The following is a 19,963-nucleotide window of genomic DNA, read 5'->3' as shown; positions in this document are numbered from 1 at the left end:
AAAGTGCCAGCTGTACTAAACAGTGATGATCACGTCATTCCCTAGTGATGGACTGAAGAAAGCAGGACCTCATGGAGTGTAAACACAACCAGGGAGGAAGAGGAGGAGTCCCTGTTGAATCATCTGAGTCATTTATTGGCTTCACAAATACATTTGTATTCCCCCGGAGAATAACTGCTGTGTGTGTGTGTATAAATGTGTGTGTTGGGCTGAACTTTAGAGCCAGTAAAAACTGTACAAGAGAGGACGGATTTCTCAACAGATTTCTTCAGCTACACTGTACAAGCACCATGTCTCAGGCAAGTATCAGGCTCTTAAGATCCAGCAGATGTTCCATGTATGTATGAAGCCATTACATTGTTGGAAGGAGCTAAGCTGCTGCAGTGTGCCAGACTCTGTATCTCACAGATTGTGTTTATGGTGTGTTTAACTGATCACTGCTCTCTGATTCGCCTCAGCCAAGCGAGGAAGAGCAACATGAACGCCTTGACATGAGGGAGGATGATCTGAGGGAAACAAAAGACAAACTGTGCTCGGGAGAACAAGTGAAAAGCAAGACGTTTGAAGTGATGCAGGAATGTGGTGAGTAGTAGAGAACACTTCACAGACATAATGTGATTGGGGAGAAGGCAGTCTTCCAGGTGAACGTGGGTGTTCAGTCTCTTGCAGTCTGGTTAATGTAAAGTAAAGCTAAACAGCGGTAGTTGTGTGTGTGTGTGTGTGTGTGTGTGTGTGTGTGTGTGTGTGCGTGTGCGCGTGCGCGTGCGTGTGTGTGTGGGAGCGTCTCTCATGATGTAAAAGTTTCCACTCCATATACAGAAAGGCAGCGATGGTTAAGATATGGTCTCACAGTGTGAGTGTGTGACACTGTAGGACGAGGTTGGGGTAATTAAACAGTACATACAGTACACCTAAGGTTGGCATGATCATTAGTTGTAGTTGACAATTCATCGTACAAACATTGTAATTAACGATTTAACTGTGTTTTTGGCATTGAATGTTGGAACACATACAAATTACATTTCTGTTTGGCTTTGCACAGGACAGATATGACAAATAACTTGAATATGCAAAAAGATTACTGGTTATCTAAATAAAGATCTAAAACAGGCCATATTTAATACTTGTATACTTTAAAACATTTTCAAAAATAGTGGAAAAGCCGATTGACAAGCTCAAACGTTGTGAGCATTCAATCTTCCTATGGAAACGATTCTGACGGTTATGTGAAATATTTGCAATTCTCTCAAATAATCTCTCAAATCTTTTTTGTCAAATAGTTGCAATCAGGCAATTGTGTGATAAATTTGACAGCTACTGAGTGACACACCTTTTTCCCCTCCCTTTATTTACCCAGGGTAGTAGCTGAGCACAAGTGCTCATTTTCAGCAACGCCCTGCACATAGAAACACAGAGACACATTCAAACCTAGGAGCTGACCAGTACAACCACAGTCTTATACTGTTGTACTGTGAGCTGACAAGTACAACCACAGGCTGTTGTACTAGAGCAGTTCAGTGGTGGTTCAGCTCAAGGGCACTTCACCACCCAGATATTTTCCTGTCGGTCCGGGGAATTGAACCGGGAACCTTCCAGCAACAAGGGCGCTCCTCTAACCTTTTGGTCACTGCTGCCCCAATACAAAAATATATGTGCTTATGTCTATATGTGCTTTCAGCATGAAGCCGTTCAAAATAATGTTATTTCTGTAAGCTAAAACAAACAAAAAACACCATTATCAATACTGTACTACTAGTGTATTTATTGTTTCTCACTGTGTTCACAGATAATGTGTACTTACTGTATGTCTGTTTCTCACTGTGTTCACAGAGAAGGCTGGTAAAACTGCTCCTTCTGTATTCAGTGGCGCGAGGTCAGGAGGAGAGACCGTTTTCAGCAAGCCCTCAGCTCGACCAATCAGGAAGTAGGAGACATTTCTTCTTGTCCACTGCTGTATGTGCTTTAAGCATGAAGCGGTTCGCATCATCAGGATGGAGGATCAGCTGTTTACCAGCTGTGAAAGCTCAGTTTGACAAGAGTGGAATAACCTAGAAGCTTCCCTTTTAGGGGCTTCATGTTTGTGAAATGGTTATACCAGCGTTCTTGCACAATGGGCTGTATTTTGCTTGTCTTAAGTACCAGGTCTTATTCCCTAATTTGAGTAAACTAAAGACCTGGAGGCGTGATCAATGCTCTTTGGCCACTCAGAATAGCCAAATGGCATTGATCACGCCTCCAGGTCTTTAGTTTACTCAAGTTAGGGAATAAGACCTGGTACTTAAGACACGCAAAATACAGCCCTCACTGTTCTATATGTGGCTATGGTTTTAGTGTATTCTGTATTTTGCAAGTGATCACCACTGTCGCTTACATTGCTTTTCCTGTAGTGTTTTTAGGTTTACAATAGAAAATGCATGAATAAATGGTAAACTATTTGTCATCTACATGGATATAAGATTGGAGTGCGATGGCCTGTGGCAAAATGTTGTAACAAACAAAATATGCTTATGAATTAAATAAAAGCAAGGAAATCAGATTAATTGGATTATGTCCTAAAGCAGGGATACTCAAATAGATTTACCTGTGGGCCACATTACAAAAATGGCAAGGGGCCAGGGGCCAGTAGATAAAATTACGACATTAATGATACTTGATAACTTCTCTCTTTCAATTGCTTTATTTTCGCAAAATGTATCAAAGTACAATGTGCATGCACACAATATGTAAATAAATAAGTGTGTTACATTTTCTTGCATAAACACAAAGAGCTGTTTCCATAACTGCACAAATTATTGCACATAACATGAGTAGCTGTTATAATAACATAATAACATAACATGAGTAGCTCTTTGCCTGCCTGCCTGCCTGCCTGTCTGTCTGTCTGTCCATGAGTAGTTATTTGTCTGTCTGTCAATGAGTAGCTGTCTTACTGTCTGCCTGTCTATGAGTAGCTGTCTGCCTGCCTGTCTATGAGTAGCTGTCTGTCTGCCTGCCTGCCTGTCCAATTGTCCATGAGTAGCTGTCTGTCTGCCTGTCTGAGTAGCTGTCTGCCTGCCTAATTGTCCATGAGTAGCTGTCTGTCTGCCTGTCTATGAGTAGCTGTCTGCCTGCCTGCCTAATTGTCCATGAGTAGCTGTCTGTCTGCCTGTCTATGAGTAGCTGTCTGCCTTCCTGCCTGTCCAATTGTCCATGAGTAGCTGTCTGTCTGTCTGTCTATGAGTAGCTGTCTGCCTGCCTGCCCAATTGTCTATGAGTAGCTGTCTGCCTTCCTGCCTGTCCAATTGTCCATGAGTAGCTGTCTGTCTGTCTATGAGTAGCTGTCTGCCTTCCTGCCTGTCCAATTGTCCATGAGTAGCTGTCTGCCTGCCTGTCCAATTCTCCATGAGTAGCTGTCTGTCTGCCTGTCTATGAGTAGCTGTCTGACTGCCTGCCTGTCCAATTCTCCATGAGTAGCTGTCTGTCTGTCTGCCTGTCTATGAGTAGCTGTCTGCCTGCCTGCCAGCCAGCAAGTTGGTTAACAGAAAATAAATTGTTATGGCTGAGTAAAATAAAATACAATAAACACAATTTGCCTGAAAATAGATTACCCAGCTATGACCTTTTTCATGAAAAAAAATGAGTAGTGATATGGCTGACTGAGTAAAATAAAACAATCTACCTGAAAATAGATAGCTATAAGTGAAGAGCAATTTCCGCAATTACCATTTCCGCAATTTCCTCAATTTCCATTTCTGCAATTTCCGCAATTACCATTTCCGCAATTTCCATTTCCAACTATTAATGGCAGCTGGGTTTCATCATTCAAATAAAATAGAATTCTGTCCGTTTAGCTATAAAATTATGTCAGGGAATAGATCCCTATTCCACACAGTATATGTCTTTCATTTGCATTGCATCTCCCCCCCCCCCAAGCTTTTATTTTCGTTCGAGTAATAGTACAACTCTAATAGTATTACTTATAATAATGTAATTAAAGATAACTTCATTCAGATTTATTTATTTTTATTTCATTTTCCAGATTTTTCTCTCTTTTTTTTAGATTTTAATTGGTGGGCCAGTCATAATGGTCCCGCGGGACTGATGTGGAGTATCACTGTCCTAAAGGTTCATTATGTGTCTTGGTCTAAAGGTGTGATCACAGGAATTGAAGGTATTTTTCGTTGCTTTGCTCAATTTGGGATATCTCATTTGCGTGCCCAATGCATCGATTTGCATCTTTACATGGGCTTTGTATGTAATCATGTCGCTCAAAATATATATTTAGCTCCTGTGTGAACACACCACGTCACATTTTATAAACATATCCTTGCCTTAATGTAATGTACAAAGAAAAACACTTTTCCGTTTACATTTTTATTGAAAAAAACTATTTTAATTAAAACATAAGACGTTTAATTTATCTGAACAGAATCATAGTAAAAGGAGGCACAAGCAGGGCAACTCTAGAAAGAGCTTAACAGGAGGCAGATAAAGAAAATTACAAACTGAACATAGACTGAGGAAATGAGAAAGCCGATCAGGTATCAACAGAATGAAAACGTACATGAACACGAGATGTTTTGCTCTGTGACAGAGCAATGGACAAGATGTGGAGACAACAGAAGAGGAAGCAAAACGCCGTTCGTTCAGACACTTATTTCATGAATTTGTGATGCTGGTCTTGGAGGATCTTTGCAGAGGACTTGGCGTCATAGAACAGCTCATTAATTTCTTCCACCTGTTCCCTCTCTACGCCCTCTTTGCCCTGGACACGCCCCAGTAGACTGGCTGGGGTCAGTAGTTGCACTGCATACCTGGAGAGAAATGGGATAGAAGAGCCAGCAGCAGAGTTAATTTCGTCGACAATAATGCTCGTCCACTACCTTTTTTCACTGGCTAAAACTACTGTAAATAAAAACCAAGTAAAATGTAACCCAGGGGCCTGGACGGTTAGCTCAACTGTCTGGGCACCTAGGCTGCGGCTGGCTCAGAGAGGTATCAAACATGGTAACCTGTCAATAATGTGATCAGTATAAAAGTGCCTGGATCCTCCACACCCGCGCGGTGAGTTAAGAAGTTATGTTTGTCAATGGTTTGGTAAAAAGAAAATGCATACTGTATCTGAGAAATGCTCTATAATTGCTAGTAGAGCTAACCAAAAAGGGCAAGCCTCAAGTTATTTGAGTTATTTTCACTCCGTTTAATTTATTTGTAAGAATGATTTATTCCATGAATTATACTTTCATATATACTGTATTTTCCTAAAACTCATACATGCTATGAATTGATTTATTAAATCATACGTTTAGAATTCTAGATCTAGATCAATCCGATCCTGAATTGATAATTTGTTTGATAATTGTTGTACAACAGACTGATTGACTAAGATTAAATATATTGACAATTGTCAATACATATGGCGCACTTTGAAAATAGCCGATCTACAAACTATTTTCAGCATGCAACCAAGTGTAATATCAACCAATTCAAGCTATTCAAGTTCATTACTCAGTCCATCTCTGTAGGTGTGCAACAGGACCTCTTTTCTTCTTCACGAAAAGTAAAAGCATTACCTGAGGGTGGTCTTGGTGCCAATCTCGCCCAAATGAGTTAGTGCGTCTTCGCTGATGTTGATGCTCTCAGTCTGAGCACGGATCTTGATGATCTACAACAAATGCATTGCTTAGCAACGGGACATCAACAGACACAGGCTGCATGCTCAAACGTGCCACGCCCAGATTTAATTACAATAAGCTATTTTTTTAGCAACAAGAAAACTCAGGCTGCTATGCTTTGTTAATCACATAAGCCCCAATTTTCCAAATTCTTAGAAAATTCTGATAAGGAAATTCTAAAATAGCCGATCTACAAGCAAAATATAGACACCTGGGTTTAACCCATTAAAACGGGAAAGCATCTGTCATTTTAGATTTTTGCATTGACTATTAAAAAATAGTAGATGCACGAAGTGACACGCTATGCTACGCTATTTTTGAAACATCTTGAACAACCGATTTAGACGGCATTTGTAGATTTGGCCTCAGGTCTTAATGGTTTAAGTGTAACTCACCTGCTTCATCTCCTGTGGCGTGTACAGCATGGTACGGATAATCATGACTCTGTCCAGGAGGTCCAGGGGAATACCGTGAGGAGAGCAGGTGTCCTCTGTTCCTCTGGAGAATAAGAGGACAACGGCCACAAACACTGTCATGATTCAGTTCAAGTAACACTCAAGGTAGAGTATGGTAATGCTTAATACAATATAACATATACAATTGGGGTGGTTGGTTGTATTTTGTCTCTCTGCTCTTCTATTGAGATATTTATATTGTGTCAAAGGTTATGTCTCACCTAGACACAGGATCAGACGATATTCTAAATATTCACACACCCACCTGACAAGACAGTTTCCCCGGTTAGAGGCAAAGACGACAATTGGGGCGATGGTGCTCTCCAGGGCCCGGTGGAGGTAGGTGAAGCATTCAATGTCCAGCATGTGCACCTCGTCCACAAACAGCACACCAGGAACCAGCTCAGCCACACCCTGGTCGATGTAGCGGTTCACCACCTTGTTAATCTCTGTACGCAGCTTGTCTGTGAAAGAGGACAGGAGTATGGTAATGTTCTTTTACGTAGGAGGCTAGCCGTCTATAAGTGGCTCTTTGCGTGGGTCTGTTTGTCCGGAGCTAATATCAGCAGGCAAAAGCATTTACTTTATAATCTTATCTCTTATAGATTATATATTTCATGTCTTTTGAAATATGCCACTTTAATTTTATAATAGTCTCGGATAAGGGCTGAAACATTACATAGATATGTCAAATGACCACATGAAGTCAGCGAGCCACATTGGAGGCATGCAGGTCCCATGTAGAACCGAAGATCCACATGATTCAAATTTGTACCTGTGATCTCAGTCTTCTTGGGCTTCATCAGTTGTCCCATCATGGAGAGAATGTCCTGCCCTCCCTGAGATAAAAGTTCAATTTAAGAACAGAATGTTAATCTAAAAAGATGTATTCAAAAAGATGTATTCAACACTCATTTCAATCAGTGAGTGGCATTGTGGGTATGTACCTGGGGTCTGGCATTGGCAATGTCCAGGTCGTGTAGCGTGACATCTTGGATGATCTCTTTCTTCTTATGGACATCACCTTTAGGCAGCGGCACATACTCCTCTGCCTCCAGGTCAAACTCTGTGGCAAAGGTGTCACAACGACCTTGTCTCTGCAAAGACACATAGTAACGAGAAGGTTAATACATGGAGAAAAATGGTCTACGTAACAAAAGAATAAAGGTTGTCTTATATTGCTCAGCAGTGAAACAAAAGAGGCTACAGGAGGGAGAGAACAGGTGTATGATTGAACTCAGTGCCAGCTCAATGCAGAAGGGAGTGCAAGAGGCCGAGGATGAAAGAAGATGGCTGTCGACAGCAACAAATGTGGCGTCCGTCCACCCCTCCCATTTGGCCACTGGCTAGAGCCTCCAGGCCCACCTGCACCGATTAAAGTAACCTTCAACACAGCTTGTCAGCACAGGCCACAAGGCTCACTGCTTGAACAGAGGGAAGGGGAGAGATGGGAGAGATATGGCTGAACAGAACCAGCCCTGTGAAGAACGTCAGGAATGAGAGGGTCATTCCAGAGTACAGTAGGGAGATGAAACTGAGCTTTCACGGAGGGCTGAGAAAGATGAAAGACTGAAGAGGACAGGCAAAGCCATAAACGCTTCACTTTGGCGGTTATTCCACAGATAAATTATCATGGATTTGTTTTTAAATGTCCAAGAGCGATCTTAATTTGCTTTCGAAACATGAGGTGGTTATTCATTTAAAAATTTGACAGCTAATTCTGATTTTGTCTTTTGTCTTTTGAATAACACACCATTTAGTTTTAGTCCGATTTTAGTAATCTGAAATGGTTTAGTCTTAGTCTTGCCCATGTTCATTTTGATTTTTGAATAACATTCTGATTTAGTCTTTTTAATAACACAAATTTTAGTTCTAGTTAGTTATATGAAATTGTTTAGTCTAGTCCTAATATCAAAATATTAAGTATTTTAGACGTAGTCCAAAACATTTACACTGATACACACAATTTACAATTACAATTTAGGCATTTAGCAGACGCTCTTAATCTAGACACACACCTAATGGTGCAGTGCAGTGCAGGTTGTGAAGCAGCTACTGTATAGGATCCTGTATCGAGTACACACCTTAACGGATCCGCTGTTGGCTTCAATGTAGATGACGTCTCCCACTTCCACGCGTTCTTTCTGCAGACTCTCGTAAATACTGGGATCCAACTAAGACAACAACATGGACATTTTGGGTCAGCGATCATGCCTTTGCAGAAATGTTTTAGAGCTGCAACCTGGTACTTCTTTAATTAATAAAACATTACTTTAGGGCAATACTTACAAAGGTACAATACATAAGAGAATCTGAATTTGCACTCAGACTTCTACCAAAAAAGGGTTGGTGATGGCCAAGATCTGCATTTCTCAATGAAAGAGTGCACCTCCAACCACTGCATATGTGATAGTTATTTTGTATTCACAGAACAGTAGCATACAAATAATATTTTAGAAGAGTCCTGCATTGCAGCTTCAAGGCCTCAACATGTCGATCCTTAATGAGAAATATTTTTTTCCAGACTGATAACCTAGTGTTGCCCAGACAAGAGAAGAATTGTGACTTTGAACTGACCTTGAGTTGTTTGGTACCCTTGCCCGTCTTTAACCCGATGATGACATGGCTGATGGTTTTCCCATAACCTCCCATTGGATTCTCCGTCTCACATGGCGTCAGCTCTGTCACCTCTCCCTCATACACCTCCTTTGTCTCCTTGATACGCAGTCCTAAACGTGACACACACAAACACGGTGCAGAATAAGGACACGTTTAGGCTCGGGCTGTTACCCATGCAAGTTTGTAGACGGCAAAGGGCAGATCGGCTAAATACTTGCCCGGGTAACGCAGAATACGTCCTCATGTGGACACCACCTTAGTCTTTGACATTCATGTATCTTAAATAATGACACATTCTGAGTCTATACCACAGTGCATTTATTCCAGGGAAAAGGACATCGATATGACGATGTGTGTGAGTGAGCATATAATGTCTGGGCATCATTCTAGGTAACGTGATCATGCTATAATTGGTGTTGCCATGCTCTGTGCGAGTAACACAGGTGGCTGGTTCTGTCTGGTGCGGGTCAGAGTCACGCTTAAAGGCAGGGTCTGTCTGTCAGGGTGCTCTTATCAGGAGGGTGACGACAACCGCAGAATGTATACCCCCCCCCGACCCCTCCATCTCTCCCTCACCTCTCATAGTTGAATGTTTGTGCTCTGGGGGCGGGGCAACTTACTGACCACCTCTCAGTCAACCAGAGCTCCATTTCCTTCCCTGTGACAGGTAATGTCAACAGGCAGACAAGCCCCTTCCCCCTCCCTCTCTGGGCCTTCCTTCCCTTGTCAACAGTGCTCACGACACACACACACATCCCCTCATCCCTGTGTCATGATGCCTTTCAGCTCGGCAGGAAGGGTGTGTGGAGTGGGGCACCTTGCACTTCCTGGCCAAGGACTCTTCAGTGAGGAACTGGCTGAATATATTGCTTTGATTCGGACCCATCAAACATCAAACTGCACTGAAAAGTGTGTGTGTGTGTGTGTGTGTGTGTGTGTAATTATAGTTCTGAAATATGCATACGTTTTTGTCTTTTATTTAGTTTTTCAGTTTGGTGTTTGATTTCAGCTTTAGTTCGGTTGTACGAGTACCATCAGTTTTAGGATTTGACTTTTAGTTTAGATGTATTTTCAACTCTTCAGGTATTATAGGGAAAGCCTTGAGTAATAGAAACACTGAAAAAGGCTGAATGAAAGATTTACATCACATCAGATAACTAATTTTAGTTAGTTTTAATTGGATCTTTTAAGTTTTTCTTACATTTTAACAAAATTATGTTTCCCTTAGTCTTAGTTAAATATAATAACCCTGGTGAGAGTGAAGTCTTACTGAATGAGAGGGACAAACATCTACTTTTATGCATGAAGAAAATGCCACTCACCTATGGCCCTCCTGAAATTCTCCATCAGCACTTCTGTTTTCTTAATCTCTGTTGAGTAGACCTCACTGCCTACCATGGGGCAGAATGGCACCTTGTTGCCCAACTCCTGTGCCATTGCCAAAGCAAGGGCAGTCTGGAGACATGGAGGGCATATCAGGTCAATTAAACCCAACAGAGGTCCTATACTGGAGAACTAAAACAATGACATTAATATTACAAGCATCATCTTTCAACACCGACTATACAGTAACAGTACCTTTCCTGTGCCTGGGGGCCCCGCCAGTAAGACTGCCCTTCCTGCCATCTTCTTTGAGCGGATTAACTCAACAATGATACCACAAGCCTGGAGGAGAAAGAGGTATATATTGTTTTAGTTTCCGCCAGACCATTTTGATATTGGCATGACAAGCTATGTTTCTCTTAAATTATCATAAGAACAGGTCCAGGATAGGAGTTGTTGTTCTTTATTTTAAATGTTTGCCATCACTAGCACTAGACATGGCTTAGGCTTAGGTCCGCTTGGGAAACGGGAGGTTTCCAGTTTGATCCCAGGCTCCTGAAGTGTACTCCTTGAGCAAGACACTGAACCAATGAGCAGTTTGGTGCCTTACATGGTTTCCTCCGCAGTCGAATGTGAATGGCATACACAAATAAATGCATGTTACATTTGTTATGATTTGTACTCTCTCAGAGCTAGTACGCTAGTGTACTAGTGGTTTAGCATATGCCTTTCATGCTGAAGGTTGTAGGTTCGAACCCAGCCTGGGGTCGATGTCAGCAAGGGCAATCACTGTAGTGTCATCAGTGTGTTCACAGAGACTGTTTGGAGAGCTGTGCTTCTGTCTTTGAGGGGCTAGCATAGTGTAGATTTCCGTCCTACAAACATTAAATTCCCATTGACAATAGAGAATTTTACGTCAGTGTCTGAGAAATCGGCTATTCGGCTTAGTGTCTATTTTTGTACTACACAAACATTAAATTCCTATTGACAATGAATTCAGTATTTTACGTCATAATGTCTGAGCAAATAGGCATAGTGTATTTGTGTCCTGCACAAACATTAAATTCCCATTGACAATTAATTCAGTATTTTACGTCATAGTGTCTGAGCAAATAGGCATAGTGTCTATTTTACCCCATTTGTTTACAACCTGCAAAAGCTTATCCCAAGCTAACCTTTCCAATATCCAACTATTTCTGACAGCAAATGCACAACTATTATTTATTGTTTACCCTCAGTCGTAATGTAACAGCTCTGTGTATACATAATTTCTATGCCCTTTCAATTGTATATACATTATTTTGTTTTGGGCAATGTTATTTTTTAATGCGGTCCATGTTAATGCAAAACAGCGACACTATAGTCGACCAGTGGCATGTGCAGAACTGTAGCACACATTGAAAAACTGCGTTTGTGTCCTTCCGCCTCATGCACAGACAAAACAGTTCAGACTGCCCAACTGATCATAATACAGATTACAGAATATCAACCACATCTTCAACGCTGTTATTTAGTACCTCTCTTGCAGTCTCCTGTCCCACCAGACCCGCTGACATCTGCTTCGCATTCCCGGCCTCATCCAAGCCGAGTCCCTTCACATGGCTGTGAGTTGCGATCCTCTGGGTCTTTGTGGTGCTTTTCACCTCCTCGATCTTCATGGTTGTTTTTACGCGTTGCTATTGTTGTTAAATAAAGACAACGGCGCGATAAATGCTCGATTAAACTTGTTCTAAATGCCCCGCTTAGATCTCGCAATCGTCCGCTCAACCCGGCGCGTAAACTCAAAACAGAAGAAATGTGTTTCCATGCGGGGTTACCATGGAACACTGGAGGAGGAAGTAATACCCGTAGCACCGCCCATTTGTTGGTTACACTCGTAGCCCATTGGACGCTTCGGTTGAGTGTAAACCGTTCATTGGCTAAAACGGCTGTCGGTCATTCCGAAGACGCGACAAACACACGCCTCTTTTGAATATTTACTTCCGGTGGTGTTTCAGTCGCTTTTCACGTTGTAGAAAATGTGTTGAATAATCTATATTTATATTATCCGTTTAACCTGAACGACAAGCAAACAAAAATAATTGGAAATGTCTTCCACCAAACCGGAACATTTTGGGAAGCTAATATGTATCGTAGTAATTATTTAGATTTTATTATGTGCATTTAAGCAAGAGTTCCGCTTTATGTTGTTGTCCGCAGGACGGAATTTGATTCTGCTCGGGAAAATAAGTGGATGTTGGATGTTTGCAATAATCTCAGTTACAAAGTGTGTTTATTGCGTTTAAACTTACCTTTTTATTGGAACAAAAGTTGATTTAACAGTTAATATAGTCGATACGTTGTCATGGAACAAACGTGACGAGACTTGGAGAAAAGCAAATAATAGTCACAAGTTCTCACAACAATTCAAAACAACAGTAGATCAAGGTCCATGTTGGAGTGACATGATGGCAGCAGCAGACAGCAGCAGAACGCTGAACTTCAACGTGGGGGTTCTGGGACATGTGGACAGCGGGAAGACCTCTCTCGCCAGGGCTCTGAGCAGCACCGCCTCCACGGCTGCCTTCGACAAGAACCCTCAGTCCAAGGAGAGAGGCATCACGCTGGACCTGGGCTTCTCCTCCTTCACCGTGGACCTCCCAGAGCACCTCATGCAGGAGACAGGAGGAGGAGAGCAGTATGGCAGCCTGCAGTTCACCCTGGTAGACTGTCCCGGGCACGCTTCTCTCATCCGCACCATTATTGGGGGTGAGCACGGAGCTCTTTAAAAAGTGTTAAAAGTTTTTTCTAGCTACTCTGAAAAACTAACTCTGGGAGTGTATAAACTAGTTATAGAACTGAGGTCAGCCTGGGAGTGTATAAACTAGAATAGATAAAGAACTGAGGTATTTGTGTGTGTGTGTGTGTGTGTGTGTGTGTGTGAGACAGTGTGTGCTCTGACAATATCCAGCAGAGGGCGCTTACAATCTGCAATATAGCTTCAGAGAGGATGTTGTTGGGACTGGGAGTGTGAGACAAGGCCACAGTTACAGTAGAGCAGAGCCTTAGATATAGACAGACTAGTTACGCAAACTGCGTTCACTTCATGGGGCCAGTCCTACATAGACTTCTATTGAGCATGGGGGACAACCAACTGGGACAAGTCCTGGACCGGAAGTAGGCAGAAATACATTGGACTCAGGCAACAGTCCAGCTTTCATTATCTTAAATCCCTTTATTTTAGATAGTTTTGTAGTAATAGTACAACATAAACATTAAAGAGACTTTAGTTGTTACTGTACAATACTTAAAAACAGTTGTCATGTTGCACACATGCTTAAAATAGCTCTTATTTGCGCCGCTTCAAGTTCTGCATTAATTCACTCTACACAAAAGAGGAATCCCTAGTTTATACAGTAACCTAGATTGATTTGATAATAAGTAATAATGACGGTAACTGTACTAAGCTATAAGAAGTTAAGAACACAGGATAAAGGCACTTGCTCACTATCTCTGTCTCTCTTTCTTCTCGTTTGCTTAATGCTCACTGACACACACACACACACACACACACACACACACACACACACACACACACACACACACACATATATATAGCTGGCTATATCTTGAATGAAGCCAGTGGGTGGCACATGCTGTAGATTAAGGACTCAGAGGAAGGAAAGTGTGGGGATTTGGGGTATGTATTAAACTTCCCCTCCTGTCCCAGGTGGGGAGAGCACAGGAAAGAAACACTGCCAAAGTCAGGGAAAGAAAAGAGGGAGAGGAAAGACTACCAAGAGAGCCAGAGCTCTAATTTCAGCCCTCTAGCTCTCTCTCTCTCTCTCTCTGTGCACCCCTCGCTTAATTATTTCCTCTTGTTCTGGTGTTTTTCTTGGTTAGCTATGCCTTGTTGCTGTTTCATTGCCATTGTCAACTTCACTGTATGCATTTATGAAGCCTCAAGAGGGACTGTTGATTAGATGTCCATTGCAAATGAGCTGCAGTGCAAATGTAACCATTAACTGATATAGGAACTGCACCCACCGATACAGATACAGAGACACAGACCTGCCTCTGACAGAGAGTTTCAGAACCTCTTTTGACCAGCATCCCTTTGGGCATGAGATTATAGGTGAAACATTAGCTGTTAAAATACAGGGGTGGACACTAAGGCAAGTATTTGCCCGTCAGGTGTTGCGTTTATAGACGGTTGCGTTCTCTCAAATGAACACTTGCCCCGTCGGGCAACCTGAAAGCAGACGCCACTTGCCCGCAAGTTTTATTTACCCTCCAGGGACAGCCTGTAATAATAATAATAATAAAAGTATAAAATAGGTCAGAGTTTGTAGATCTGTTATTTTTGTCAGGGATTTGTTGTTGAGGGGGGAAATCTAGTAGAGCCCAGGGGGACCCGGGTCAACTGTAGTTGACGTTAGAATGCATTGCGTTCACGTTTGCTGCAGAGATTTATTTTTTGGCAAGTGTATCACCATCATACATTGTATGTACTGCAGGGGCCCAGATCATCGATCTGATGATGTTGGTGGTGGATGTGGTGAAAGGAGTGCAGACCCAGACAGCAGAGTGTCTGCTCATAGGAGAGCTGACCTGCCCTCGAATGGTCGTCATCTTAAACAAGGTTGACCTCCTTCCACCTAACAAGAGGCAGAGCGCCATTGAGAAGATGACCAAGAGGCTACACAAAACCTTGGAGAACACCAGGTATGCATGTACTGCATATTCTTAATTTACATAAAAGATATACATGATAGTATGTTGGTGCCATTTTGCCTGAAAGAACTGATCTACATTGTGATACGCATCACATTGTGATGTGTTGTACTTGTTGGCTTGTAGATACTTTTTTTTGGCAAGCAACACCATCACGTGATGGAGAATAGAATTTAGCAATAGACACCTGAATGTACTATAAATATCTCTGTTGGATGAAAACTGTTGCTTTTCAGGATTCAAATAAAAAAGCTGCAAAACGAGCAGATGGACCAGCTCAAAAGCCACGCTTCAAGCAGTGTTTCGAGCTTGTAGATCTGCTAAAGTAGTAGGGTGTTAATTTATGAAAAAAAGTTAGAAAACACTTAAAATATGGAGATAAGAGTTTTCTGCCCGACAGCAACAATATACATATTTGGAATTGGCTTTAATCATTGTGTTAAAATTTGCAACATGCTGGATTTAAAACACGCCTGTTCCACTGTTGGGACAGATTCAAAGATTGTCCTGTGATTGCCGTGGCAGCCAAGCCTGGGGGACCCGAAGCCCCTGACACAGAGGAGCCTCAGGGAGTGGCGGACCTAATGGAGGTAATGACAGGAAACACTCAGAGTACTGATTTATTTCTAACAACTGCTAATAAGTTAAATTCTATTTAATTAGACAACAATAAACTATTTGTTTAGCTTTGGTTAAATACTAGCCTTTATGATGAAGATAAAAACAAAACAGGAGCCGAATGAAGTATTCCTATGCCATATAAGACCACAGTAATAATAACTTAATATATGTTTACAAAAAAAAATTTGTAAACTACTGATTGTTCTGGGGAGGGTGTGTAGACAACCATGTGTCTCTACTCTGATACCCGTGAAGTGGCCAGCCGCCTCTTCTCACCTGACGACGTGAGGAGGTTCACTGGGAAGGCATAGCACGTGTGGAGGAACACACTATCCCTCCCAGTTCCTCTCCCTGCTGAACAACAACTTAAGATATCCCAGACAGGCAACTGACATTTAGGTAGTGCAGCAACAGAGATCATTACCCTAGCCTACAGCCTACACTGCAAGCTTCTTGAATGTTACAAATCTTGAATATAATGTTACAAATCTGTTGGGGTGATGGTGGAGGGCTTTTTGATTGATTGAAATATTTGTTAACAGTTTGTAGAATTACAGTACATTTCAAGCACAAAATCAATACAGAGACTGTTAACTGTGAGTGGACGACCCAATTAAGCATTACACTTGTTTACAACAGGGTCCACATTGTTCAATTCATCAAAAAGGGAGAGGTATGTCGGAGCTTATGTATTTCATTGTAAGCTAAAAACAATATATTATAAACATATTGTTCAAAACAGTGGTGGTTAGTAATTATTTCTTGGGTGTGTGAAGAGCAGTGGTGTGACATAGACATCTAGGTTCAGAGCAGTATTTAGAGGCCATAGGAGTCAGGCAGTGTTTATGGAGCCGCTGGACGCACAGGCTGACTCAATGCTGTCTAGATATGGTTATAATTAGCATTTAGCACCAGGTTGTATATTTGTGCATGCCTCAAATGTCTTTTCACGCCTGCAGTGACAAATGACCTTGCATTGTGAGGACAGTGGATAACAGTGTGTGGGCGTGCGTGCATGCGTCTTTCTACTTTTCTGTCCGTCTCAGCTGTTGAAGAGGCAGACATACCTTCCTCAGCGAGACCCTAAGGGTGCCTTGCTGATGGCTGTAGACCACTGCTTCTCCATCCGTGGCCAGGGAACGGTGATGACGGGAACCATCCTGCAGGGCTCGCTGGCTGTCAACGACACCGTGGAGATCCCTGCCCTCAAGGTACGCTATGACACCGTTTCCCAAGCAGTGGGTGGGGCCCCGCATGTGGGTCACGGAGCGATTTCTGTGGGTTGCGAGTAAATATTCCCTTTTGTTTGTTTATTATCTTATTTCAAAAGACTTTAAAAAAATCACAACTTTTCATCAATTAAATTCCCCAGAAATTCAAAAGTATTTCATGAATTGAATAAAATCGGAAAATACCAGATGTACAAGCTCACGTGGCGCAAATCAACAGGTGATGAGCTTGTAGATACTACTATTTTCACTAGTTTGTGTCCCGGGCAAACGTCTAATTTCTCTTTTGGGTCTCGACCTAAAAACATTCGGAATCACTGCGCTATGATTAACATAGAGAATCATGGACACTGCTGACTTGCAGCAAGCAGCAACCCCCAGTGCTGGGAAGCCTTTTCGGAAGAAACCATAGCGTGTCGGAAGTTCAGAAGTTGACTTGGAAGAAGGGAAATGGAATGAGAGGTGGTAAATAAAAGTAGGTCTAGAGGATGTGTCAGTATATAGGGCAGGATGAAGGGATTGGGGGTTGATTGGCAGGGTAAGAGTTGGGTAATTTAGACCAGATGCAGCAGTCACGCTGTCCTGCAGTGTGGCCTGTGTGTGACCATCACATTGACCACTGGGTGGCAGCAAAGAGCTATATAACTGTGTGTGACTTACAGCAGGTTTGTTGTAGCCTGCAATCCAGGGTCCAGGCTGGTTGCTTGAAGTAGATTTAGGCTTTTCTAAGTTTTGGTAATGCATGATTATTGTTATTTATATTTAGGTTTTTAGCAAGATCCACAATTTTGTGAAGTTGACTGTGTTGTAAATACTAGTCCTTACCTGTTTGAATATATGCACACCAAATGATGTACAGTGTGCATGGGTAATGTGATTGAATAGATCATATTGATGTATTGTATGTATTTTGAGGTGTAATCAGTCTGGTCTCAGAGGCACTTGCCCTTCGGGCAAGTAGTACAGGAAAGGTGCAATTCTGTGGAAATTGCAAAGTGTTGTTGCCTCTATCGCACAGACGCCTTCGGAAATATAGGCTGATTCTGCTAGCCAATTACAATGTCAAGTCACCCCTGTGATCATGTGTAAGTAATTTGGAGGGGATTTATCCCCCAAAAAGCATGTTTTTGCAACAAATGTTTGAATGTTTCGCATTTGCGGCGCCCCTTATGATGAAAATCATAATGGAATTACTTTTGGCTCTCTGTTGATTAAACCACCCTCGACATGTGATTAGGACATTATGTTTGTGATTTGTAGCATTTATTTGTCGCACAGTCCCACCAATTTCGGAAGCCGATTACGGCCGAACAATACAGACTATTAAAAGTCTGCCTGTGGTGTTTTAACCGGATATGTCCAGAGATTTGTACCGATTTTTGTGAGATTTGGACAAAAGGTAGAAGAGCAAAAAGTGTTTTGAAGAAAATTCCAATTGGTGGGAAATCTTTCTAGACGCAAATGGGCGTGGCCTATATGGGGAGATGTGTCATGACCCAAGGAATTGTGTTTAGACAGTCCTTTATGTCCCCTGACATGACATCACTGTCCTTCATGTCCCCTGACATGACATCACTGTCCTTCCTGTCCCCTGACGTGACATCACTGTCCTTTATGTCTCCTGACATGACATCACTGTCCTTCATGTCTCCTGACATGACATCACTGTCCTTCATGTCTCCTGACATGACATCACTGTCCTTTATGTCCCCTGACGTGACATCACTGTCCTTTATGTCCCCTGACGTGACATCACTGTCCTTTATGTCCCCTGACGTGACATCACTGTCCTTTATGTCCCCTGACATGACATCACTGTCCTTCATGTCCCCTGACATGACATCACTGTCCTTCATGTCTCCTGAAATGACATCACTGTCCTTTTTGTCCCCTCTGACATCATCAGGTGACCAAGAAGGTGAAGTCGGTGCAGATGTTCCGGAAGCCCGTGTCAGGCGCCATGCAGGGCGACCGCGTGGGCGTGTGTGTGACCCAGTTTGACCCCAAGCTGCTGGAGCGCGGCGTGGTGTGCAGCCCTGGCTCGCTGCGGACGCTCCACGCGGTGCTCATCTCTGTGAGGAAGATCGGATATTTCCGAGGGTCCCTCTCCACGCGGGCCAAGTTCCACATCACCGTGGGCCATGAGACCGTCATGGCCAGGCTGAGCTTCTTCGGCTTGCCGCCGCCCGCGGACGGCCTGGAGTCCTCGAACGCCCAGCCTCACCCCTTGGACACGCCCTTCACCTTTGAGCGGGAGTACGTCCACCAGGAGGACTACGTCACGGGGGGTCAGGGAGAGGACGGGACGGCGAGGCCCGACCCTGAACAGTGGGCGCTGTTGGAGTTTGAGCGACCGGTCACCTGTCCCTCGCTCTGCCTGGTGATTGGCTCCAAGCTGGACACGGACATCCATGCCAACACGTGCCGGCTGGCCTTCCAGGGACGTCTCCTGGAGGGCTTCGAGGACAAGGCCTACGTTGAGACGGCCCTGCCGCGCCTGCGCATCTACAAGACCAAGCACAAGGAGGGCCAGGTGGAACGGGTGAGTTTTACACTACCGTGTTGTCTGTTTATCTGTTCTTCAGACCTGTCCTCTATCTTTCCATCTGTCGCTCTTCCTGTGGGCAGTAAGCCCGTCATACATGGTAAAACAGACTTACAGTACACCAAGTCTCTTCATCAAAAATAGCAGCTCACAACACGCGACACGAGTAGAGTCTTGTAGATCGGCTATTTTTGGTGAATGTCCCCCCAGAATAGAGATGCTGGGGGTTTATGGGGTTAAATGCCAAGTATAAAAGTTATTTTCAGTGTGTCCTAATGGAAACACATATTCTCCCCAGTTTTCCTCGTGACATACTGCATATTAGGGTGAAAGATTTACATATTTTTCATATACCATTAATATGACAAAAGGTGCTATAAAATAACAGGGGATGAAAAAGTGATTTATTGCGGTGAGAACCATCGCATCAGGATGACGCATCCAGTACCCGCCAACTGTCTGCGGGACTGGTGACCTTTGACCCTGTCCCTCACCTTATTCACCCTCTTCTTGCACTCTCTCTCAGTCTCCATGTTTAATTGTTAGGATGTTTGTCATCGCCGGTGGCAGCGGAGCGTGCCTCTCTGACTGAGCACACACACACGTCACACACACACACACACACACACACACACACACACACACACACACACACACACACACACACACACACACACACACACACGTACAGTATGTGGCACCCTGCCTCATGAACAATGCAGGAAGCATGGGTATACAGGACAGGTATGCGTGCTGTGGCATGTGCTGTACTGTGACACGCATGCGTGGCTGCGTGCCTGGGTG

The 19,963-nt window shown here is 43.1% G+C and overlaps 3 protein-coding genes across 4 annotated transcripts in view; 2 read left to right on the top strand and 1 right to left on the bottom strand.

Annotated features, from left to right (window-relative positions):
* Positions 1-94: 94 nt before the first annotated feature.
* mustn1a (musculoskeletal, embryonic nuclear protein 1a) lies at positions 95-2,540 on the top strand. Its single transcript, XM_080776238.1, has 3 exons — positions 95-299; positions 459-582; positions 1,831-2,540. The coding sequence occupies exons 1-3, from the start codon at positions 291-293 to the stop codon at positions 1,926-1,928; spliced, it is 231 nt and encodes a 76-aa protein (XP_080632364.1). The 5' UTR covers positions 95-290; the 3' UTR covers positions 1,929-2,540.
* Positions 2,541-4,348: 1,808 nt separating this feature from the next.
* On the bottom strand, positions 4,349-11,870 carry ruvbl1 (RuvB-like AAA ATPase 1). Its single transcript, XM_080793624.1, has 11 exons — positions 11,569-11,870; positions 10,307-10,393; positions 10,051-10,183; positions 8,687-8,838; positions 8,194-8,283; positions 7,057-7,206; positions 6,885-6,948; positions 6,375-6,573; positions 6,050-6,152; positions 5,553-5,644; positions 4,349-4,793 (listed from the first exon to the last, which is right to left on the bottom strand). Exons 1-11 carry the CDS (start codon positions 11,707-11,709, stop codon positions 4,634-4,636), a joined length of 1,371 nt encoding a protein of 456 aa, XP_080649750.1. The 5' UTR covers positions 11,710-11,870; the 3' UTR covers positions 4,349-4,633.
* A 245-nt stretch (positions 11,871-12,115) lies between these two features.
* Positions 12,116-19,963, top strand: part of eefsec (eukaryotic elongation factor, selenocysteine-tRNA-specific) — a 14,107-nt gene continuing 6,259 nt past the window's right edge. For both annotated transcript variants that reach the window (XR_013964836.1, XM_080775492.1), the window contains exons 1-5: positions 12,116-12,799; positions 14,548-14,755; positions 15,258-15,354; positions 16,432-16,596; positions 18,521-19,156. Coding sequence is in view for 1 of the 2 variants with exons in the window: in XM_080775492.1 (XP_080631618.1) it covers positions 12,496-12,799; positions 14,548-14,755; positions 15,258-15,354; positions 16,432-16,596; positions 18,521-19,156 (1,410 nt within the window). In the remaining variant the exon portion in view is untranslated. The remainder of the gene's footprint in view (positions 12,800-14,547; positions 14,756-15,257; positions 15,355-16,431; positions 16,597-18,520; positions 19,157-19,963) is intronic.

This window comes from Protomyctophum bolini (assembly GCF_963924005.1).
Source record: "Protomyctophum bolini genome assembly, chromosome: 2".
NCBI classification, from domain to species: domain Eukaryota; kingdom Metazoa; phylum Chordata; class Actinopteri; order Myctophiformes; family Myctophidae; genus Protomyctophum; species Protomyctophum bolini.
This window is presented reverse-complemented; position numbering and strand designations above follow the sequence as displayed.

What these genes read in the sequence shown, in the direction of transcription:
- mustn1a (XM_080776238.1), top strand. An exon ending in TGAAGTGATGCAGGAATGTG is followed by an intron (nt 583 to 1,830) that starts GTGAGTAGTAGA and finishes CTGTGTTCACAG; the next exon opens with AGAAGGCTGGTAAAACTGCT.
- ruvbl1 (XM_080793624.1), bottom strand. Translation starts at nt 11,709, where the DNA reads ATGAAGATCGAGGAGGTGAAAAGCACCACAAAGACCCAGAGGATCGCA. An exon ending in AGGGTACCAAACAACTCAAG is followed by an intron (nt 8,284 to 8,686) that starts GTCAGTTCAAAG and finishes TTGTTGTCTTAG; the next exon opens with TTGGATCCCAGTATTTACGA. An exon ending in CCAACAGCGGATCCGTTAAG is followed by an intron (nt 7,207 to 8,193) that starts GTGTGTACTCGA and finishes GTGTCTTTGCAG; the next exon opens with AGACAAGGTCGTTGTGACAC.